This window comes from Trichoplusia ni, chromosome 3 (assembly GCF_003590095.1).
Source record: "Trichoplusia ni isolate ovarian cell line Hi5 chromosome 3, tn1, whole genome shotgun sequence".
Taxonomy (NCBI): domain Eukaryota; kingdom Metazoa; phylum Arthropoda; class Insecta; order Lepidoptera; family Noctuidae; genus Trichoplusia; species Trichoplusia ni.
In genome coordinates, this window is record NC_039480.1 from 3,057,526 (window position 1) to 3,081,836 (window position 24,311).

General features: G+C 40.2%; 1 protein-coding gene across 2 annotated transcripts in view; it reads right to left on the minus strand.

Annotated features, from left to right (window-relative positions):
- Window positions 1-724: 724 nt before the first annotated feature.
- Window positions 725-24,311, minus strand: part of LOC113508895 (zinc finger protein 37-like) — a 28,255-nt gene continuing 4,668 nt past the window's right edge. Inside the window, exons 2-18 of one of the 2 annotated variants that reach the window (XM_026892064.1) lie at window positions 21,241-21,404; window positions 20,607-20,711; window positions 19,944-20,057; window positions 19,489-19,602; window positions 18,342-18,392; window positions 11,519-11,607; window positions 11,035-11,125; window positions 9,732-9,809; window positions 8,807-8,898; window positions 8,193-8,295; window positions 7,049-7,138; window positions 6,788-6,926; window positions 4,498-4,692; window positions 4,092-4,220; window positions 3,271-3,386; window positions 1,947-2,155; window positions 725-879 (exon numbers count right to left, since the gene is read on the minus strand). In XM_026892064.1, the coding sequence (XP_026747865.1) occupies window positions 802-879; window positions 1,947-2,155; window positions 3,271-3,386; window positions 4,092-4,220; window positions 4,498-4,692; window positions 6,788-6,926; window positions 7,049-7,138; window positions 8,193-8,295; window positions 8,807-8,898; window positions 9,732-9,809; window positions 11,035-11,125; window positions 11,519-11,607; window positions 18,342-18,392; window positions 19,489-19,602; window positions 19,944-20,057; window positions 20,607-20,711; window positions 21,241-21,385 (1,938 nt within the window). In that variant the 5' untranslated portion in view covers window positions 21,386-21,404 and the 3' untranslated portion in view covers window positions 725-801. Of the gene's footprint in view, window positions 880-1,946; window positions 2,156-3,270; window positions 3,387-4,091; window positions 4,221-4,497; window positions 4,693-6,787; window positions 6,927-7,048; window positions 7,139-8,192; window positions 8,296-8,806; window positions 8,899-9,731; window positions 9,810-11,034; window positions 11,126-11,518; window positions 11,608-18,341; window positions 18,393-19,488; window positions 19,603-19,943; window positions 20,061-20,606; window positions 20,712-21,240; window positions 21,405-24,311 lie in introns of both variants that reach the window. The other variant, XM_026892063.1, reaches the window with a different exon arrangement.

The window sequence follows — 24,311 nt, forward strand, 5'->3', positions numbered from 1 at the left end:
AATGCATCTCCTACGCGGGGATCGAACCCCAGACTCGTCGTACACAATGGATTTAGAGTGGTGACCTATACCACTCGGCTAGTGTAGTTTCTATGAGAGCGCTGGTGTTATTAACAGCTTCGGTAATGGCGCCCCACCGTGGGGCAGCTCACAAGCGTGGTGATCAATGCTCGTTCTCTGTATGAGAGGCCTGCAGTGGGACAGTTACAGGCTGGTGTTATTAACAGCTTCGGTAATGGCGCCCCACCGTGGGGCAGCTCACAAGCGTGGTGATCAATGCTCGTTCTCTGTATGAGAGGCCTGCAGTGGGACAGTTACAGGCTGGTGTTACTGACGTACACTAAACTCGATATTCAATAACTACATTCTCAATTCTTATTTACTCCAGAATATAATTAGTCAATTCAACTCAACTTTTCCAGACACCATGTGTGTGTAACCCTTGTAAATACACAGTGACGTTGTGTTCTAACACAGCTGTCATTTGTGTGTCACTGTCACACAAATGAAATCTGCCATAATAAACAATCGCTGTCAATCTCTACACACAGGGGCGCAAACAGAAAGTAAAACTAAACTCTCTTTAAGATGACTGATATCTTCCAAAGGTAAAGCAAAATGAATGTCTTCATTTCCTCAATTTTACACCCTTATGAGTGAGATATAAGGTTCAAATTCCCTTGACATTTTCCAGAGGTAGGTTGAATTCAATAAAAGTCTTGAATAAATAAAACTCTATATTAATATAATATAATAATGTGTTATAACGTAGGTTTGCACTCGCCCGTAGTGTTGCCAGACTCACGGCTTGAGCCGCTTGTAGTTCGCGAGATGACTGTTGAGATGCTGCGCCAGTTGGTCTGCGCGGGCGAAGGAGGCCTGCGGAGTTGTGGAGGGTTAGAGTAGCCCAGCAGTGGGCAAAGTGTAGCGGCTGCTGGGCAGACAGTATTGTTATTACATTCTACTAAAACTATATTGAACTAAATATCAAAAGCAAAGAGTTTAACAATCTTCTTTTAATATCTACAACTTAAGCAAAACCCTAGGCTCAATCATCATCATCCCATATTCGTCCACTGCTGGACATAGGCCTCTAGAATTGCACGCCATCGAGATCCCTACATTATCATACTTCCCATTAAATCCCACCAAAATCAAAAGTTTTCATTTCAAGTAGAACGTTTTCCAGGCACTTTCAAAGCGTTACAATAATGACTCTAGGTACACGGTTCTAAAATGTCAGTCTTATGGAGAAGAACCGGCAGGAAACTATGATACCGCAGCCCCCCCCTCCCCCCCCATACAAGGCTTAAAAGACCTCGCTAAAGTCTCAAACCCCACTACAATCCCCTTGTTCAACAATCAAAAGTCACTTACTCAAATTAATTTACTAAGCAACACTTTTCACAGGTCTGACTACATTAGACATCACCCAGTTTCGTCCACCCTTCACCGCTTCCTAAGATCCTTTGCTATGAGAGCAGTAACCCCCCCCCCCCCATTATACTGCTTTTAAGACGTCGCTGATGTCTCAAACTACACACAATGCCCCCCCCCCCCATTATAATGCTTTAAAGACCTCGCTAACGTCTAGAACAGTACAGAATCCCATTTTTCGTCAATGCCCCTCCCCAATATACTGCCATAAAGACCTCGCAAGTGTCTCAAACCCTACACAATTCTCCCGTAGCTGGATACCTCTATAAAGAATCTCTGCTATGAAGTCCTCGCTAGCGTGTCAAACTACACATAATCCCTGAGTATCTGAACACCTCTCTCCCCCCCCCCCATTATACGGCTGAACAGACCTTGCTAGAATCTCACTCTACATAATCCCTAAGTACCTGAATGCCCCCCCCCCCATATAAGGCTTAAAAGTCTTCGTTAACGTGTCAAACCCCACACAATGGTCTCTCTGCTATACAGTCCTCGCTATGGTGTCTCACCTTGCAGACGACGCACCGGTACAGCTGCTTGGCGTGGTTGTGCATGTGGCGTGTGAGCGAGTGCGCGTGCGAGAACCTCTTGCCGCACTGCTTGCACGCGTGGGGCAGGCGCGCCGCCGCCGCCGCCGGCGCCGCGCCGTGCGCGCACGCCATGTGCCGCCGCAGCTGCTCGTAGCGCGGGAACGAGAGCCCGCACGAGGGGCAGCGGCCTGCAGCGGTACCATGCTCACTTACACTGTCTCAAGCGCCAAGCCCAAAAAGAGAGGCCTAAGCCGTCGTACACCTATACTCTCAATTCTGCGGGTCAACTTTACTGCAGCGCTTGCGGCCGAGTGTTTAGATCCAAACTCGGTTTAGCCAGTCACATCAGGGCTCACGCTAGGAGGTGAATTGCCAAGGGTCGCCGTTATCGAAAACGATAGGGAGGACTATATATATATATATATATATAAATACTGTCTCATTACACATCATTATCTCAGCCTATAGCAGTCCACTGCTGGACATAGGCCTCTCCATATGTTTTAAAGCGCGACCGGTCAGACTCTTACTGACTAAACCTGAAACGCCGTGCTACGTCATCCGCGAGTGATATGGATTTTTTCCCTGATCTGTTATCACTTGGCCTTTCATCCGGTCTTAGATTATCGTTCAGTTTTGAGACAGCCTGTTTAACTATATTTAATAATCAATACTTTATTTGCTCTTCACAATGTATAAAGGTTTTGAAAGGTATTAATAGTAACAATTGTGAGACCTGTCGGTCACGAGGACAACTACGACTAAATTTGTTCTTAATTATGATGCGATACAGTTAAAATATAACTCTACAAATATACACCGTGATTTTTTAGTTGTCCTACAAAAGCAGCCCAGTTCATGTATCCAATGACTAGAACACGTTCATGATAAAAAAAATAGGTATATATGAGATTTGAATAAATTAAAAATGCAATTTTTATTCAACATTATGATGCAATTCGTAGTTTTTTAGAAACACAGTTCAGTTACGAGCGCGGTCCGAGCCTTGTAACAATGGTGAGGGGCGCGGGCGGCGGCGTTTTTATCATTTTTAAGAGTATATTCAGATTTCTCTTGTTTAATTTTTCTTCGTACTTATTGTCTTAGTTGATGATAAAAAAATAATAATCGCGCCTAGGGGTATTTTACGTCGGATACATGAACTGGGCTCCTTTTGTAAGACGATTGAAAATTCACCGTGTATAGTTTATACTTACTATAAATATTGTTTTTTCTCTTACATATAAACTTAAAATGAATCTATTTAACTATTAACTATGTATATAATAAGGTGTAGACTGACCGGCCCTCTCGTCGGCGGTGTGCGTGAGGTCGTGCTCGGCCAGCTCGGCGTCGTCCTCGAAGCACTTGCGGCACACCTCGCAGCGGACCGTCATCGCGCCGCGGTGGGCCTCCGCCCTGCGGGGGACAGGGGCGTATAGCAAGTGTCGTGTAGTGGGTGTCGTGAGCTAAGTTTCATTTATTAACTTTCGTATACCTAGAGTCTTATATCAATAGGGAATATGCATAGAATTTGGAATGGCCTAAAATATTTTTTTCTCGAATTTCGAAAGTATCGTAATATTTTAAAAAGGACTTTTTTCATTTACTTATTATTTAAACCCCTAAAAAAATATTCCAGAAGTGCAAAATAAGGGAGCGAAATTCAAACTTCCGAAACGCGTCGACATTGGTCGAGCGAAATGTGACGTCATCTGACACGACATTGTATTCATCAGCTGAAAAGTCCACAGTAAACACTAAGGTAAACACCCACTGGACGTGTCATGTGACGTCACGCAAAGCACGCAAAATGGCGGCGTTTGAACTGCTTTAATTTTTTTAAAGTTTTAAATTTCATTTTTAAAAATATCTACAGTATTTTGAAACCCATTAATATTTTTTTCTACGTTATAAAATAGTAAACTATTAATTTAAGACGCGTGAGTGTCATAAACCGAGAGTCGCGTACCAAGTGTCATAAACCTGAGTGTCGTGTATAAGTGTCGTATGACAAGTGTCGTGTACCGAGTGTCCAATCTCATAAGTCGTATACCAAGTATCATATAGCTAGTGTCGTGTATACCAAGTGTCACGAATACCAAGTGTCACATGTATACTGACTTGTGCTCCCACAGCTTCTCACGCCTGTTGAAGGTCTCGCTGCAGCAGTCGCACTCGTATCTGTCGGAGGACCGAGCTCGCGAGCGGGAGTTGCCGCCGCCGCGGTTCTGGTGGACGCGGCGGTGGATCCTGGTGGCAAGCGAGTATGAACGTTATTGTAGTTGTGTTAGGGTTGAAATTAGTTCTCTCTGGGATCGCGGTAGTTTGCGTCGCGTCCCCACGATCTCAGGTACAAGGGGAGGGTGACCGGCAAGAGTCTCGGTATACCTCACCGCCTTAACCAGGGCGGATGTAGTCCATGATTTACCCAGTAAAAAAAATGGGAATTTATTCATTGTTTTATCTATAAGTAACTTTCTAAACTCTCCTTCTCCTATTTACGTTCAGAACCTGTATCATCACTTACTTGAGCGTAACCCTGGTTGAGTACCACTTGCTGCAGACGTGACACTGGAAGCTCTTGTCAGCGGACTCGTTGTCGGACTCGCTGATCTCGTCGTGAGAGGCGGCGCCTGTACCGGAGGCCGGGGGCTGACGCTCCGGGTCCGAGTCGGAGGCCGAGCCCGAGGCCGGGCCGCTGTACGACCACGCGCCGAACGATCTGGGTGAAGAGGGGATTAGATAAGACGGACAGACAGACAAACAAGAAAGTGAGTGTATAAAAACGTGGAAGTAATAAAAGTTGGCGAAGGTGGGGCCGCTGTAGGACCACGCGGAGAACGATCTGGGTGTAGAGGTTTAGAGTGAGACAGACAGGAAAGTGAGTTCATAAAAACGTGGGAGTAATAAAGAAGGTAGACCGCTGTAGGATCACGCGCCGAACGATCTGGGTGGAGAGAGGGTCAGAATGAGACCGACAGACAGACAAATAGACGGTCAAGTAGACAGACGGTCGGATCAATGCAAAAATTGACATTACCACATTGTCTCGGATCTGAGTGTATTTATTTAAGAAAGTGAGTTTATAAAAAACGTGGCAGTAATAAAACTTGGCGGAGGTATGGCCGCTGTAAGATCACGCGGAGAACGATCTGCGTTGAGAGGGTCAGAGTTAGACTGACAGACAGAGAGACAAGTGAGTTTATAATAACGTGGAAATAATAAATCTTGGTGAAGGTAGGGCCGCTGTAGGATCGAGCAGAGAACAATCTGGGTTGTTCTCTGCACGATCTATATTAGTATTCTAAAAAACCAGAAGTGAGGAAACTTGTAAAAATAAGGCACGATTACTTCACAAACAATTTAACCAAATCATAACAAGTTTAGCTTAAAATTAATACATCAGATTATTACTGCAAAATAATATGAATAAAAATTATTAAAATAACAACGTGGCTGCTATGCTGACTAAAATTATGACTAAATACAACGAAAGAAGGAAGATTATATACAAATATGCGATACATAATATTAAAACATTATCATAAAACTACATCATCATGATCATCCTAGCCTTTTCCGAATTATGTTGAGGTCGGCTTCCAGTCTAACCGTTTTCAGCTGAGTACCAGTGTTTTACAAGGAGCGACTGTCTGTCTGACCTCCTCAACCCAGTTACCTGGACAACACGATACCCCTTGGTTAGACTGGTTGTCAGATCTTTTCAAGCTTCTAACAATCTTTAACGACTGTCAAAGATGTAGGAATAACAGCCGGGACCCACAATTTAACGTGCCTTCCGAAACACGGAGGAACTTGTTATGACAAAGATGGTCACCCATCTACGGACCAACCGCGTCAAGCATAGCTTAACCTGTGATTGATTCACTTATGCGGTTATAGCTTAGCCACGAGCTATCATACATATCCTCATTATCATACATTATCATAATACTACATCGCTACATATTATAAAACAGGACCGCTTTTTCTGTCCCTATTTCCCCTTGACTACTTAAATCTTTGAAACTACTCGACGGATTTTGATGCGGTTTTTATCAATAAATAAAGTGATTTATGAGGAATGTTTAAAAGTACATTCTATGCATATTTTCGTACAGGAACCTAGTAAATTTTAGAGATTTCAAATGTATTTACAATTTTTTTTACGCTTTCATTGCAAACGCTGGATAAACCACACGAGATACATCAAAATAATGTTTTATAATATTGTACACAATAAAAAGATCTACAAAAACGTATCAGACAGCATATGTCTATCTTTTAAGGTTGACTCACCACAACCATTTTTTGGGCTAATAATTTTATTCCAAAACAAAACTTCTTTGCGAAGCTGTATTTGTTGAAATGGTACTAATCCTTATTAAAATAAATACGACAACTACGACAAGTATTCAATTTCAAACGTTCATTCCTAAGTATTTTTTTATTAAGATGCAGCGACGGTATGAATCTTTATCAAAAATAAAGAACTTCAAAGAAATTCTGTGGCGAATATTAGTACTGCTCCCGTGATCCAAATTGAAAAAATCTTTTTGTGTTGAATAGACCATTAATCGAGGAAGGCTTTAGGCTATAAACCATCACGCTGCGACTAATAGGAGCGAGGATACAATGGAAAGTGTAAAAAACACAGGGCAGGTATAAATCATAACTTATATCTTCTACCCACGGGGACGAAGTCGCGGGCAACAGCTATTACTTAATAATTAGCATTTTCCTCTCTCTCCTACTTTTGCAGTGCCCAACAGGGCCCATAATGAGCTTTGAACCTATTTCTCCCTCTCACCCCTCACCTGTCATCATCGTTGTGATGGTTGGCTGGCGGCGGCTCAGTCTTGGGTTTGTCCTCGGGTTCGGACTCGCTGTCCGAGCTGTCCGACGAGCTGGACGAGCCCGAGCTGGACGAGCTACTCGACCCGGAACTCGAACTGCCTGCGAGACGGGGTAACGACGGTCAGGTTAATGGGGTAAAGTTGACTAATGACTTTAATGTTTGTGAAACTTGCGACACAAGGATTAAATACCTTAATACAAGATTTTAGGCTTAATCTTACCAGATCCTGAACTACTGCTATCGGAGTCAGAATTGGAGCTGTCTTCTAATTTCTCGACCCTCGCGTCTAGCTCCTTAACGGAAGCGCAACCTGGGGATAAAGATATATCATTAATACTTGGACTTTATGAATTGTTTATTCCTCAACTGGCAAATTTCTTAAGGTCATTTGAATTGCCTGATTTTTGGTTTTCAACCGACTTTTCATGTTTAACTCAGAACTTTAAACTGGATGAACGCAATTTTATTGATGCTTTTTCGACACAACGATTATATTCTTTAGAGCGAGAGTAGCTTTAAAACAAAATAGATAATTTTCTGGTTGAAAATACTGGGAAACATATCTTATGTACAGGCAATTTGCCAACTGGATTCATCATTGGCCTAGCCTTTTCCCAACTATGTTGGGGTCGGCTTCCAGTCCAACCGGTTTCAGCTGAGTACCAGTGTTTTACAAGGAGCGACTGCCATCTGACCTCCTCAACCCAGTTACCTGGGCAACACGATACCCCTTGGTTAGACTGGCTGTCAGATTTTTCAATCTTCTGACTACCTGTAACGACTGTCAAAGATGTAGGAATAACAGCCGGGACCCACAGTTTAACGTGCCTTCCGAAACACGGAGGAACTCGTTATGACAAAGATGGCACCTATCTACGGACCAACCGCGTCAAGCATAGCTTAACCTGTGATCGAATCACTTACGCAGTTATAGCTTAGCCACGAGCTCCTCTGCCAACTGGATTCTAAAAGAAAATCTAGGATCGCCCGCAGTGAGCTAGCGTGGTGATCAATACTCAGACCTCGCCTATACAGCAGTATAACTACAGTTTGACGGCCTCCGTGGTCGAGTGGCGTACGCACCGGTTTCAAGGTGTCGCTAGCTCTGAGGTCCCGGGTTCGATCCCCGGGCGGGTCATTGTAAAAATTGACATTTCTACATTGTCTCGGGTCTGGGTGTTTGTGGTACCTTCGTTGTATCTGAATTCCATAACACAAGTGCTTTAGCAACTTACTCTGGGCTCAGAACAATGTATGTGATGTTGTCCGCAGTTATTTATTTATTTTATGATTTATTTATTACTGCTATACGCTGGTATAACTATTACATGTGGAGAATCGTTTGCCCAACAGTGGGAGTATACCTTCAGAACTCCTGATGGAGAGCACTTCATCATCATCCCTCCTCTGGGAGTCGAGGGGTTTCTTGAAGTTGGCGGCTAGGAGGTGCGCCTCGTACAAGTCATCCTAGAAATTTAATATAATTATACTTCTATAATAGCTATCGTGAGACTGATTCATTGTTAAATGATGCAACGGTTTTCTCACGTATTCGAAATCGAGTTACGCTCGCTCGCCCGCCGCGTCAGCTCATGATTAAGGACTCCGGTTGGGTACGAAACTAGTCGGGCGATCCCGATAAATACGCGTGAGTAAACCGTTGCATCATTTTATAATAATTATACTTGCTGAAAAATATCCTACGAGAACTAAAAATCTGGATTAAAACTATCCCATATGATAATCCAGGTTATAAATTATCTGTATACCAAATTTCAGCCGTTTTTATACCTGTCAATTGCATTGTCATCGGGTTTGAAGCTACCCTGAAAATTTCAGCCTGCTAGCTTATCGGGAAGTGTTTCAAAATTGAGTTGCAAAAATCCAACCGGAACGACAAACAAACAAGAAAAGTGAGTGTATAAAAACGTGGGGATATACAGACAAAGTCGCGGTATTGACTAATAGTTATACATACCTTGTCTATGTTGGCATATTTCTCGTGTATGTGTCTGAGCGCGCGGAGATTCTCGTCTAGACTGAGTGAGTCCGATGCCTGGCTAGGAGACCCTGGACAAAAACATAATAATCTAATATAATAATATTTTTCATACTCCTTAATATATATATTTTTTTATCTAGTCCACTGTGTCCCACTGCTGGGCAAGGTATTCCTCCAAATCTTTCCACGATTCCTGTCCTGGGCCTCAAGGAATAATAACATTATTTGAAAAAAAAAACGTTTTGATTTTGCCAACAATTTGCAAGAAAATAATACTGCGGGTACTCATTAGCCGTGAAAAAAATGCGTGCTTTGTAAAATCCGAGATAACTTTTTGATTGAATGCTTCATTTATTTCAACATGTATCCAGACCTAGACCACAGTTCCAGTCTGTCTAGAACTAACCTAATTCGCTGAAACACCCTTCCGCCAACCCAAAGTCATTTGATAATGTCCCATTCAAAAAGAAACAAATACTCTTAGGTGAACCCGGAGAGATCGCAAAAAGCTTTTGATAGATCTAGACCTAGATTATAATTCCAGTCTGCTGCCAACTCCCTTACGCTTAACTCAAAGAGGGAAAAGTCATTTAATGATTACTCATTAAAAAAAAAACATTTACCGCGCAAATCTTTTTAATTTCTTTTATCTAAGTATGTACGTTAAAATTCGAGATAACTTTTTGATTGAATGCTTTATTTATTTCAACATGTATATAGACCTAGGCTATAATGACAGTCTGTCTAGAACTAACCTAGATCGCTGAAACTCCCTACCGCTTAACAAAAAGCGGGAAAAGTCGTTTGACAGCTGCTACTGCTACCCCCGTGAGACCGCGCATAGTTTTATCTAAACATGTATCCAGACCTAGTCTATAATTCCAGTCTGTCTAGAACTCACCTAGATCGGGCTCGTCGTCGCTGTCCAGGGTGATCGGCTCCGCGTTCATCGGCATCAGGTTATTCCTTACTCTGATCTCTGTAACAAACGACACCTTGTTTTAGAGAAAAATATATAAAAAAACGTGTAAAAAAAATATTCTTTCGTCCGAGTTTTTGAGAGATTTTAATAATAGGTATTTTAAGTCTTATTTAAATAAAATTGTGAGCAATGACGAAACATTAATAAGTTTATTTCATTTTTTTTTTTGCTTTATTTCACTATAATAGAAGTTAATAAAAGTAATTTAATAAAAGTATCCTAAATTATTTATTATTAACGCCGTTATAGCTTATAAGCCCCCGCACGATGGTATGCGATTGGCGGCCATTTTGGTGACGTAATCGAACTGTCGCATTTATAATAATATTATGAATTATCTCCTCAACCCTAACTTATTGACTTGCTAAGAAAATCTAAAAATCTCATTCAAATTTAAATTTTTTAAAGAATTATGTAAATTAATATCAAATTAAAGTAGTTACATTTTTGTCTGTAGTTTTTACGGTGAGTGACGTCACATGGCTGTTATTGTGACAAAGTTCTATCGCAATATCAACGTGCGGGGCTTATAAGTTCCACAAGCTTCTTAGCTTCTAACCTCAACTATTATTGGCAACTGTTAATTAATTATTTTGTACACAACATTTATTTATTTAATTATCACACTAATCTACCATTACAGGTTACTTAACCTAATGCGGTAGCTAGGACTAAACAAAGGTCTAAGTAGCTATGTGAACTAGGGTTTCAAAGATTGAATTATTATGCACATATGTAGTTGCAGGTCTAAATTCCAGCAACTGTTTTATTTGACATTTAAACCGTTCGTCTAAACCATAATGTAATTTGACTGCACGGATAGTCGAGTGGTTGAGGTCGCCACGCCAAACCCACTGAGCGCGACGTGTTAGTTCGATCCCTGAGTAGGACAAGCGTTTGTGTGATCCACGAATGCTTGTCCTGAGTCTGGGTGTCTGTGCATGTGATTTGTAAGTTTGTGAAACCCGAGACACAAGGATTAAATTCCTTAGTGCGGGAGTCGTTTTTAAAAAAAAAGAAGAAAAAGAAAAAAAATACTTCTAGCTTCATATCCAACTCTACCTATTACCTTTCTCCTTCAGCTTTGGGTTGAGCGGATGGGAGTGTCAGACTCCTGCTGACTAAAACTCACCCACGTTCCTTCCTTTGCCCTTCGTGTACCGGGGCCGCGGTACCCCCCCCCCATACGACCCCCTATCCTACCTCTCCCCCCAACACTTACTAGGTTGTTGCTGCTGCTTGTTGCCGGCGGCTAGCTGGTCAGACTTCCGCGGCCGACCGCGCTTGCCCTTAACCCTCTCTGAAGATGTCGACTGTAACAAACATAATAACCAATTAATAGATGTAAACAAATCTTAAAAACCCACGTTTTTAAATGTCCATTAAAAATTTTTCAAAATCGGTCCAGCCGTTTTTATAGTTGCAAATCGCATTGTCATCGGGTTTGAAGCTACACTGACTATTTCAGCCTGCTAGCTTATCGGGAAGTGACTCAAAATTTAGTAACAAAAATCCAACCGGAACGACAAACAAACAAGAAAAGTGAGTGTATAAAAACGTGGGAAATATAGATTATTATAGATTTCTTTAAGCTAATGGCACGGCGAGGTACCATCAGCTCCAGGTCGAACTGGCGAACATGGCGCCTCTACTCATGATTGGGTTCGACTCCGGTTGGGTCAGAGTATTACAAAGATTGTACTCACAGCATCCTTCTTAGGGTTCGGCGTCCTCTTAGTATATTTTCTCTTCACTCTCGGCGTATTTTCTCCCGCCGAAGACGATGCCGCCGAATCTGAAATAAACGTTCAATTAATTCGCGTATATAGCGTGGCGCTATAATAGCGACATTAATGATGATTAATTATTAAATAATGTAACAGTTTACTCACGCGTATTTATCGGGGGTGCCCGACTAGTCTCGGACCCAACCCGAGCCCTTAAGGTCATGAAACTAGTCGGGCACCCCCGATAAATACACGTGAGTAAACCGTTACATCATTTATTAATGAATCAGTCTCACGATAGGTATTATAATTCAAAAAGTTCATAGTTTCGGCTGTTTTGGTGTCATTGACTATGCGGTACAAGATTTGCCGATCAGTAACTTATACGTATTTTAATTAAACTGGGACTACGCTCAATCGTATTGAATTTGCTTAAAGGCGTCTCTTTAAGAAGGGCCTAAGAAGGACTAAGGACCGAAGACTCATCATTGTATAGGTGATATTTTCAAATTTTCTCATACAGAGAACGAGCATTGATCACCACGCTTGTGCGCTGCCCCACGGTGGGGCGCCATTACCGAAGCTGTTAATAACACCAGCCTGTAACTGTCCCACTGCAGGCCTCTCACACAGAGAACCAACACTGACCATAAATTCTCCAATTACAACCATTTATCAATTACCATCAATAAAACTAACTCAAACAAGTCTTATATATAAAGCTAAATAAAAGTCTAAAAACGCCTTCAAGCAGAACTATATAGCCTTTTCATACACTTACCAACGCAACCCCCCCCCCCCCTAAGGGAGCGTTCAAGTATGACGTACTCCCTCCCTCTCCCCTATGTGAAGCATCGTAACGTTTTTCAGTACCCCTCCCTAAACGTGACGTAACATTTTACATTTTACCCGTAAAACATAGACGAAAAGGGTAACGGTTTAGCAACATTCTAAATTCCTAGTCCTAGTCCTAGAATAAAAAAAGTTAAGTAATGCTTTGTATAAACACCCCCTCCCGCCCTTCTAACTCACCGTAACGTTTTAACCCCCCCCCCCCCGCCCCCCCCTAAATTGTTACGAAATACTTGAACGCTCCCTAATGGTATAGACCACGTGACTTCAATAAAGAATTTAATCCTTGTGTCGCTGTGATTACACAAACATACAAACCCAGACTCAGGACAAGCATTCGTGGATCACACAAATGCTTGTCCTACGCAGGGATCGAACTAACACCTGTGACGTGTGACCTCAACCATTCGGCTATCCGTGCAGTTAAATTGCAATTACTGCTGATTATACGTGTGCGGTATGTCCATTAGTATTTGACGACCTCCGTGGTCGAGTGGCGTACGCACTGGTTTCAAGGTGCCGCTATCTCTGAGGACCCGGGTTCGATCCCCGGTCGGGTCAATGTAAAAATTCACATTTCTACATTGTCTCGGGTCTGGGTGTTTGTGGTACCTTCGTTGTATCTGAATTCCATAACACAAGTGCTTTAGCAACTTACTTTGGGTTCAGAACAATGTATGTGATGTTGTCCGCATTTATTAGTATATGTCTATGTAGGAGACAGCAGCTGAGGGTATAGGGGCCTTGCGTTGATAAGTGTAAATGCTATATTATATTAATACTAAGATGATAATGCCATGCATGTATTTTAAATCTGAAGTAGGTAAGTTTGAATGATATATTAAATGTCAGTTTTAAGTCGCCGTTAAATTGTTTTGAGAACGTCTTAATATAATTGTTTTTTTAAGAATAAGAGGATTAGCTTAACTGATTTTTTATTAGTTTTAAGTATCGGATAGGATATTTTATGTTTCATATAAACAAGTTTATTTAATAATTTATTGTTGCTAAATAATTGAGGCTTAATTTTAGACCTAATAAATCATTATTAAGAAAAAAACTAACTAGTCTAACTAGACAATTTCTAAACGAGTTTGTCTAAAACTTGATAAAAATATGTTTAATATTATAAACTAATTACCCATGCACAATGATTTAACACGTAATCATTTATATTTATTAAATTATCAATAAATTTACTGTCTCCTTAAATTATGAGGATAGCTACCCACCACATATGTAGATAAAAAGACAAATATAAATAAAACTAACGTATAATTAACATTAAAATATAATACCTAATTAGATAAATACTTTAGACAATATTCTACCATGCTTGGAAATATTAAAATTAAAAAACCAAAAAGTATTTTCAAAATTTTTAACCAATAGGCATTGTTTTCTACTAATTCTTACTGCTCACACAATTACACTACACCCATGCTTATTTTAGAACTCTTGTCCCTATTGATATTATAAATGCGAAAGTAACTCTGTCTGTCTGTCTGTTACGCTTTCACGTCTAAATCACTGAACTGATTTTAATGAAATTTAGTACAGAGATAGAGTTGACCTTAAAAAAGAACACAGGATAGTTTTTATCGCGGACTTATGAAGAGTTCTCTTGGAAACGCGATATAACCGACCTCGACTCTCTATGCCAGGAGCGGCGTTGTGTAGTTGTGGCCGGTGGCCCGTGTGCGGGAGCCCTTAAAAATATTTCTGTCTCTCTTTCCCCCATCTCTCTCCCTTTCCCCCTCTCTTCTCGTATCGGTCCCTCATATCTGAGGATCGTGGTCAGCATCAGGGCAACATTTGCCGCGACATTGTCCGTGTGCGACGACCCTAACGCTCTTTCAAAACGTAACTATTTATGCCCCTAATATCACAGTTCTAAAATGTCATTCACATTGAGAAGAACCGGCAATACTAAAAAAAAATTGTAAAACAAATCTTATTTCAATATGGTTGATGTACAACCTGGTGTCAGAGTGTAAACCGCCCGTAGACATCTGACGTGACGCAACACACCCTTGCAACAATCTCAGGTTGGGTTTCCTTCAAGATTTTATCAATCACCAATATCACTAACTCAAAAATACTTTGTAATACGCAAATGAATTCAAAAATTCAATGTCCACTAGGTTAACAATACTAAAAGATAAAAGATATATCATAAAAGAATACAAAAAAAATATCAACTATTTATTACAAAAAAGAAACATGCTTCAATTATCTAATAGAAAGAGAAAACACACAATTTAAATCATTTCCTGCAATTAGATCATGCGAAAAAAGATAAATAACATTATCTTTTTAATTTTACCTTTCCTCTTTACAAACTTCGGTGTACGCCTCACGAGTATCTTTTTCGCGGTGTTGCCATTCTGAGATACCTTCTTCGCGGGTGCTGATGTTTTATTTTTTGTCGATGGCAACACTCGCTTTTTGACGCGCGATGTTAGTATAGTTGATTTTGTTGATTTCGCTATTGATAGATGAATTTGTTTGTTTGTTAGTAGAAGCAGGTGGTTTTGTGATGTTACGGGGTTGCAAGATTTTTTATTTACGAAATCTATACTAATATATAAAGCTGAAGAGTTTGTTTGAACGCGCTAATCTCAGGAACTACTGGTTCAAATTGAAATATTCTTATTGAATAGACCGTTCATCGAGGAAGGTTTTAGGCTATAAACCATCACGCTACGACTAATAGGAGCTAAGATACAATGGAAAATGTGGAAAAAACAGAGCAGGTATAAATCATACCTTACATCTTCTAACCACGCGGACGAAGTCGCGGGCAACAGCTAGTACATTATATAACCAAAATTTTTAACGCCATTTTGTACAGTCAAGTGAGTCAACCTATCGTGGTCGACGTTTGGGCATCAGCCTCAAAATAACGTCTATAAGATATGATAATAACAGCCTCTAAATATCCCACTGTTGGGCAAAAACCTCTTTCTATATAGAGAAGGTTTTGAGCATTGATCACCACGCTAGCGGGTTCAAGAGGCCAATATTTAGAATCCAGATTTACTCAAGATATTTTCCTCCACTGTTAATCAGGGGGAGAAACCACTGGACCCCAATTGTGCTATTTACAACAACCGATGAATTAATGAAATTTAGCTTAAAATTACAATTTACGTATTTTCTTAAAATTTTTCTACACAATAATTGGCATTTCTGTGCAGGACTTTATCCTCAAGGTCAATACGATCGACTTCTAATTATTGTATTAGTAAAATGCTTAAGATAATAGGAATAATTGCAAATTTAATCCAATAGGGATGGATGACTGGGTATAAAAAAAAGTCAGTTAGATAATTGAAAAGTATGAGACACGTATTTTTTCCTTTTTCAGAAAAACTAGAATTGACAAAGAGTAACTGCTTTAAAGTTTAGGAGAGGGGGCTTGTGACGTAACGATATAACAAATTAAAAAATACGTATCCATTATTATACAAAAAACTACAAGAATGACACTGTAAAAAAAAATTGTCATCATCCCTATTGCCATTAATTCATTCGCCATTGTAAAATAGCAGAATCGGGGCCCTGGTAAGTGCGAGTCAGACTCGCGTAGTGGTCCATTGTTACTTGACTATGTTTTTTATTTACAGCTGTCACAGCACAAAATGTCGATTGTCTAACTATCACGGTTCATGTGATCAGTGCCGGCTTAAGGGCCTCGGGCGAAAATATTGTGGCGCCCACTCGAGGGAAGCAATATCAAGTGTTAGTTTCTTGCTGATCCCAAGTAAAATTATATTAAGAATTTCATCTTTCATTTAGCGTTACGTTTGGCGGTGGAAATATTCCACCTTTAGCGTAGAGCACAGTTCTGAGGGTTTGCGCCAGGAGAGGCAAGGGACTCCAACTTCAGACCTTGGCGCCCCCCAGAATTTGTCGCCCTGGGCCATCATCGCCCCATCACGCCCCACTCTAACGCCGACACTGCATGTGATGCAGTCTGGTGATAGGTATACACCTAAATCAGTCTTATTAATTTGGTTGTAATTTCACCCTTGCTTATTATGCTTTATATTAAAGGTTCAATTAAAAAAAATCTTGCAACCCTTTATAATTGTTACAGCAAACAAAACTGAAAATACCAAGACAGATGCAATAATAAAATTCAAATCATGAAATACTTGTTAACTATCCCGTATCATTATCTAAGTTGCATATACAAAAATATTATTGAAAATAACAATCGTCTTTGTCAAAGTCACAATTAAACAGCGAAATTGCAATTTAATTGCTTTCGCGACTGTGATATTATCACTTGTAGTTCATATTATTTATCTAGCATAAAATTTGTACTGGCAGTCTAAAATATATAAAATATTGCATCAGTCTTGTTCTAATGAAATTAGTGTTTTAGTATATTATAAAATTACTTTTGTGAAGCAGATCCATAATAATTTGATAACGGTTTACTCTCGTACTTTTCGGGATCGTTCGACTAGTTTCAGACCCAACCGGTGTCCTTAATCATGTGCTGACGACCCGTCTCGGTCTCATCTTCTCGACTCCGGTTGGGTCCGGAACTAGTCGGGCGATCCCGATAAATACACGTGAGTAAACAGGTATCAAATAATGTAAGTACATATTATTTATTGGTGAGTCAAATAAAACAGTGTTATATACAAAATACTGTTAAACTCTGCCCGATTTAAGAGGAAACTTTTGACGGGACATAAAAGTAGCCAAAAGCCGGTAATGAGGCTAAGCTACGCTAGATACGATCGGTCCGTGCATGGGTGACCATCTTTGTCATAACGAGTTCCTCCGTGTTTCGGAAGGCACGTTAAATTGTGGATCCAGGCTGTTATTCATACATCTTTGACAGTCGTTACAGGTAGTCAGAAGCTTGAAAGTCTGACAACCAGTCTAACTAAGGGATATCGTGTTGTCTGTAACTGTGTCGAGGAGGTCAAATAGGCAGTCGCTCCTTGTAAAACACTGGTACTTAGCTGAATCCGGTTAGACTGGAAGTCGACTCCAACATAGTTGGGAAAAGGCTAGGATGATCATGAATTTATTGTCCCGGCAAAAATTTCTCCTTACAAAGGGCAGAGTATAAGGTGTTTAATATATCCCGGTCATATTGAAAATACCGCTTTTGTGAAACAATGTTTTTTTTTAACAAACGTTTTTTTAGAATTTTGAGTATAATAGTAAAGTTATGAACAGAAAAGGTATTTATAATATGATTGCATTATTGAAAACCGGTACGGTTGCAACCGAAACAAGTCGTGCGATCCCGATAAATACGCGTGAGTAAACGGTTGCATCTTTAAAAAATGTTATATATTTACAATAATAATTATCAATACTACAAAATATAATTGAAACATACGTTTGTAATGAAAAACATATTTAAAGATCATATTGTTATTACGGTTCCTAAGGCTAAACCTTGAAAAAAGCTAAAACCTAAAAAATACCTTTTTTGATACATATTTTTAAAGCAGCTACCAGTGTATTAAGTAGCCAAATGCGTTTAAAATCTATAATCTAGTACATCAGTCTAACTTTTTTTCTGTCACCTTACAACGCCATCTAGGTATATAAGTACTCCATATCTTTAAATACTTAAAACAATCTAAGTGTGTCTTTTTATACAAACACATATTAAATAAATAAACGACCAATATAATATATTATGATTTCAGTAGATTTGATTAAGGACTCCGGTCGGGTCCGAAACTAGTCGGGCGATCCCGATATATACGCGTGAGTAAACCGTTACATCATTTAATAAAGATATTTAGAAATCTTTTATAACCCCTATAGTTGTAAAAGATCTTATATTGAAGGTATAAGAGTTCGATTACCAGTGAGTTTATAAATGAAATTGTAAACTTGAATGATAAATCTGTTTGTATATAGAGTGTATGTTAAGACAGATATACAATTATATATATACATAGCTTACCTCCCGTAGTTCGTCTTTTGTATTCTCTCTTTGCCTTCCTTTCTAATGCCTCTGTAAAAACAATAATTAATTATAAAGTATTAATTATAAGTAAATAAATAAATGCGGACAACATCACATACATTGTTCTGAACCCAAAGTAAGTTGCTAAAGCACTTGTGTTATGGAATTCAGATACAACGAAGGTACCACAAACACCCAGACCCGAGACAATGTGGAAATGTGAATTTTTACATTGTCCCGACCGGGGATCGAACCCGGGAGCTCAGAGCTATCGACACCTTCAAACCGGTGCGTACGCCACTCGACCACGGAGGTCGTCATTTAGTAAGTTTCCAAAACAAAAATTCACCACACCACCACACTGAGCGCGACGCGTTAGTTCGTTCCCCGCGTCGGACAAGCATTTGTGTGATCCACGAATGCTTGTCCCGAGTCTGGGTGTCTTGTGCATGTGACTTGAATGTTTGTGAAACCCAAGACACAAGGATTAAGTTCAATAATGGGGGGATTATTAAAAAAATTACCTACACTTAGGAATTTAATCCAAAAAGATCAAAAAACGTCCATCATAAGACGTGAAACGATACAATGGATAAATTTTAACTCTCGGTCAGTGACCCTGCTAGCTTAGTTGGTAAAACGACTGGCGCATCGTACTAAAAGTAGCAAGTTCGAGTCTGGTGTAGGGATTAATTATTTTCATTGTTTTTTTTTTAATCTATACTAATATATAAAGCTGAAGAGTTTGTTTCTTTCTTCGTTTGTTTGTTTGAACGCGCTAATCTCAGGTACTACTGGTCCAAATTGAAAAATTATTTTTGTGTTGAATAGACCATTCATCGAGGAAGGCTTTAGGCTATAAACCATCACGCTGCGACTAAAAGGAGCGAAGATACAATGGAAAATGTGAAAAAAAATAGGGCAGGAATAAATCATAACTTATATCTTCTACCCACGGGGACGAAGTCGCGGGCAACAGCTAGTATTCAATAAGAGAAAGTTGTTTATTACCATGCACAGAATAAACAACTTTAACCAAAAAACCCAAAAAATATATACTTTATGCATGTGTCTTGTGTGACACAAGGACTATGTTCATTAGTGCGAGGGTCGTTTAAAATAAAACATTTTATATTAAACTCACCGAGTTCCCTCGCCTTCTTCCGCGCCAGATATTCTGGGCTAGTCTTGTCCACGCGCGGGCGGCCACGCTTGCGCTTCTCCCCACTGTCGGGCGTTCTGTTATTCATCACGGCCGCTGTAAGATAAATAATTATTTATTAAGATACAATTATTTTTTGAGAATTATTGTTATTAGCGAGCAATTATTACTAAAGATACACGGGTCAAAAAAATAAGGGTCCGTACTAATGGGCTATAGCTATGCCTATAGCTATGGCTAATGAAAAAAATTTGTCATAGCGGGCACTGACACAGACACTCTCTTCTGGCGTCAAACCATTCGACAACCCAACCAGACCAGCCGGCAACCAGACCATCCGTCAACCAAATCACTGATAACTAAGTCACTCGTTCTGGCGGTAAACCATCCGGCGACCAGTTCACCCGGCAACCGGACCACCCGACAACCACACTCACCCATCTCCTTGGCCTGCTTCCTGGCCGCCAGGTTGGCGAGGTACTCGGGGCTGGTCTTGTCCACGCGCGGTCTGCCGCGCTTGCGTTTTATAGGCGTCGGGAGACCGCTCGACTCTGCTGGGGAGTCGAAAAGAGATATGTTATTATATATCGGCTATAAGGAGTATTAGAAAACTGATAAACGTCATCATCATCTCAGCCTATAGCTGTCCACTGCTGGACATAGGCCTCTCCAGCGCGACCGGTTCATTGTCACCTGCATCCAACGAGACCCAGCGGCTTTAACCAGGTCATCGGTTCATCTCGCAGGTCCTGTGGCCGTCCCACGCTGCCCCTGGTGGTACGTGGTACGTATAAACGTAATATGGATAAATGACACCCAGACACAGAACGAATGATCGTGTTCATCACACAAAGATTTTTCCTGGGTGGGGATCAAACTAACGACCTCCGTTATAGCAGTCAGGATCACTTACCACTAGACCAACAAATCAAGATGATGGTTTACTGTGTTATTATTTATTTATTTGTTGACCACATACAATTATCAGAGAACAATTAATAAACCTAATTAATACAATAGTGTAATTACCTAAGGTACATATGAGGTACACGTGAGGTACATATGAGGTACGAAGTGAGTTTAAATATGCAGATACTCACGGGTGCTGATCTGTTCTTGCTTGTGACGAGCCGCATACAACTCCGGCGGTACAAAGTGAGAGACGGGAGATCTGAAGTCCACGCTCAGTGGTAGACCTCCAGGCACTGGGGGCAAAGGACACTCTAGTTAGAATTGAAGTCGAAAATGAGACTACGGGAACATTAAATCGGGATAATATACATATATTCTATATGTTGAGGCGACGGCCTCTTCGCCTCATATTGGGACCACATCCAAAGCACCGAATGTGGTTCCCCGCCGAGGGCCCTATAATTGGACGACAGACACCTCCGTGCCGTTGCAAAGAACCCTAGTTAGGGCGGGAGAGCTCCCTCCATGGACCCGAGGCGGAGGCGCGCGCGATTGTCAGCAAACACCTCACTACCCCGTGCACGAGGCGAGGCCCGGACTGGCCGGGGCTGCGGAAGAATCTGAACTCCCGCGGCCCCGCGTGCCCACGTGCGAGGAGACTCATCGGGGTGTTTTAGCCGGTAAGAGTCCGGCACACCCCTCCACCCCGGGCGGATGAAGTCCATGAGGATTTCCCCCCGTAAAAAAAAGAAAAGAGTGCGCGCTGTCTCGAGGATTCCCTCCACCAAAGAAAGCAGTAGAAGAACAGTTGTCATATCTCACCTTGATTCAACCCATACACGTCACCATTGTGTTCGATCTTGGCTTTCTTCTCCGGTGTCGCCTTTTGACTGCCCTCGCTTATCGGCGACTCGTCCCTCTTCAGCTGAGGCAGAACGGAATCCAACTGCCCTTCGCATAACGCCATTTTGATTTGTTATATATAACTGGAAGAATTAAATTGATTGGATTAGAAAGATGTAGTTTTTTTGTGGATTTTTTGTGGAGGAGTTTTTTGTACAAGAGTTTTAAATCGAGAAAATTGTTTTGCTTGTGTTATTTACAATATTACTATTATAGCAGTGAATTTTAATATTTTTTACTTTGAATATTCCTGAGCATAATGTTACTTTTTGTGTTGTGCAGTTATCTTACGAGAAATTTTCTTTATCTTTGAGTTATTTACAATTTTGCTATAATGGCAGTGAATTTAAATATTTTTCTTTACTATTGAGCATAATGATTTTTTAAACAACTAAAACAACGTTTTTTTTATTTTCCAGTGCTTACAAATTATCTCAATGAAATAATAATCAAAATCTTGTTTAGATAGAGTATTCTAAATTTTCACACAACGCCATCTAGCATCAAACTAAGCAAAGCTCTTAACGTATTATGAGAACTAGACAAGGTTTAATCCGATTTACACTTATATAGTTTTTTCTTACACATTATTATATTTCGACAAAGTCAATTGAATTTTATGTAACACAACATAGATTACAAAATCCAAAATTTAAAAATTCACTGCTTTCTTTAAATATACGATTCTATAACGAAAAGAAATCTTCACTTATAAATATTCCTCTTAACATTCACACCCTACACCTACATACACACTATATGTATATACAAAAAATATAGCTATAATTAAATAAACTAATTAAAATCTTAATTATACTAATATTTACCGTCAACCGCAGATGTAAGCAGCAAAGAAAAAACATAACAAACTTTAGCATATCGACTTTACAAGCATGTTTATATAATTACAAGATTTTCAATACAATATATACAGCCGAGAGAAATCTACCACCAACTGTTCTGCGCTGTCCGTTTTAGGGCGAACCTTTTGACAGATCATAAAAAAAAGGTACCGAGCATGGCGATGATTCGATTTAAAGAGAAATACGATTTTGGGCTAGAAACTATTCTGACTCGAGACACAGAGGCCTAGATAAACAAAAACGCTGTAGCAAATTATTTACAATAAAACTAGCGTTGGAGGAGCTCGTGACTAAGCTATAACCGCATAAGTGAAGCGATCACAGGTTAAGCTACGCTTGACGCGGTTGGTCCGTAGATGGGTGACCATCTTTGTCATAACGAGTTCCCCCGTGTGTCGGAAGGCACGTTAAATTGTCGGTCCCGGCTGTTATTCCTACATCTTTGACTGTCGAAGCTTGAAAAATCTGACAACCAGTCTAACAAAGGGGTATCGTGGTGCCCAGGTAACTCAGTGTTAAGGTCAGATAGGCAGTCGCTCCTTGTAAAATACTGTTACTTAGCTGAATCCGGTTAGACTGGAAGCCGACATCGACACAGTTAGGAAAAAGGCTAGGATGATGATGAACTAGCATTTAAATTGTCTAGCTGAAAGTCACGAAATTTTAGATGCCTGTTGATCTTCCCTATACCTTAATAGCTGTATGTTTAATAATAACAGAATCGAAATCTACAATCAAATTGATATACGATTGGTATTATGGAACGAGACACTACCGCTGATCCGTGCAGTGGCGTGAATTGGAACTACAGCGATCCACAACGTTGATAGCACTCAATAGCAACTCGATTTAGTTTCGGTTGATAATCCCTACTAATATTATAAATGCGAAAGTAACTCTGTCTGTCTGTCTGTTACGCATTCACGTCTAAACCACTGAACTGATTTTAATGAAATTTGGTACAGAGATAGAGTTGACCTTGAGCAAGAGCATAGGATAGTTTTTATCCCGGACTTTTGAAGAGTTCTCTTGGAAACGCGATATAACCGACCTCGACGCGGACGAAGCCGCGGGCGAAAAGCTAGTACTATTATAGTTTTAGATCGAATCGAGAATCGAATCAAAATCAAAAGCAGAACCAAACCAGTTTTCAGTTAAGTTTACTATACCATTTAAGGTCTTATGAACCTTACAGACGATATTAATCTCGTAGCCGATTTCTGAGTGGAGAGGCAGATGAAGTAGAAGACCATGGTAATAACGAGAGTGTGACGTTGACTGCTAAAACAAGGGTCGTAGATTAAAATTGCTATACCCTTGTCTCTTCGAGAAAACGAAAGTACTAGAAAGGATATATGAAAGTGCACAAAAGATTAAATGCCGAGACCTTCGCATGTTATAGGTACAAAGGATACGCAGCACTTGCTCAAAGCGGTGAAGGAAAACATCGTGAGGGAAGCAGCACTCCTGAGAATGTTTCAAAGATTTTTAAGTCACGTCCAAGGCCAATGGGTTTAAGAGTTCAAAACTCTGATCGGGCTGAGTCTTAACAGATAGTACACCAGCTATACTATAGGAATGATATGAAGAGATAAAAAATTCCCAAGACTCAAACCTGTCACTTTTAAGGACCCGTTAATTAAAGTACTACGCCTTTTGTTTGGCCTATTAGTCTAGGCGATAGTGACCCTGACTGCTAACTACCACTCGTGAATAGGATTTCCGCCCAGGATAAAAGTTTATGGGAAGTGCAAGATCATCACTTTTAGTCAGCACATACCTCATTCGGATGCCGGTAGCTTCAAAATCAAAACAAGAGCAATTCGCCATGTTTTTATTTTCAAAAATCAATGAGTCTAACAACCCATTGTCTATTTGGCACTACCATTTCTATATTAATGTATTTTTGCGGTGATTGGAGTTAGGAGTTGAAGTTTTAGGAACACTCTTTAGGAAAACCTTATTCTGGGACCTCTTATTGTAGGTAAGGCGGAATCTTCATGGACACTCACTCGCTCGGGGACAAACTACTATCGGTAGTGTCAGACTCTTGCTGACTAAACCGATCAACTCCTTATTCCAATCAGATTAAGGACTAAAACGGTCTTTTAGACCCCTTTTTGTAAG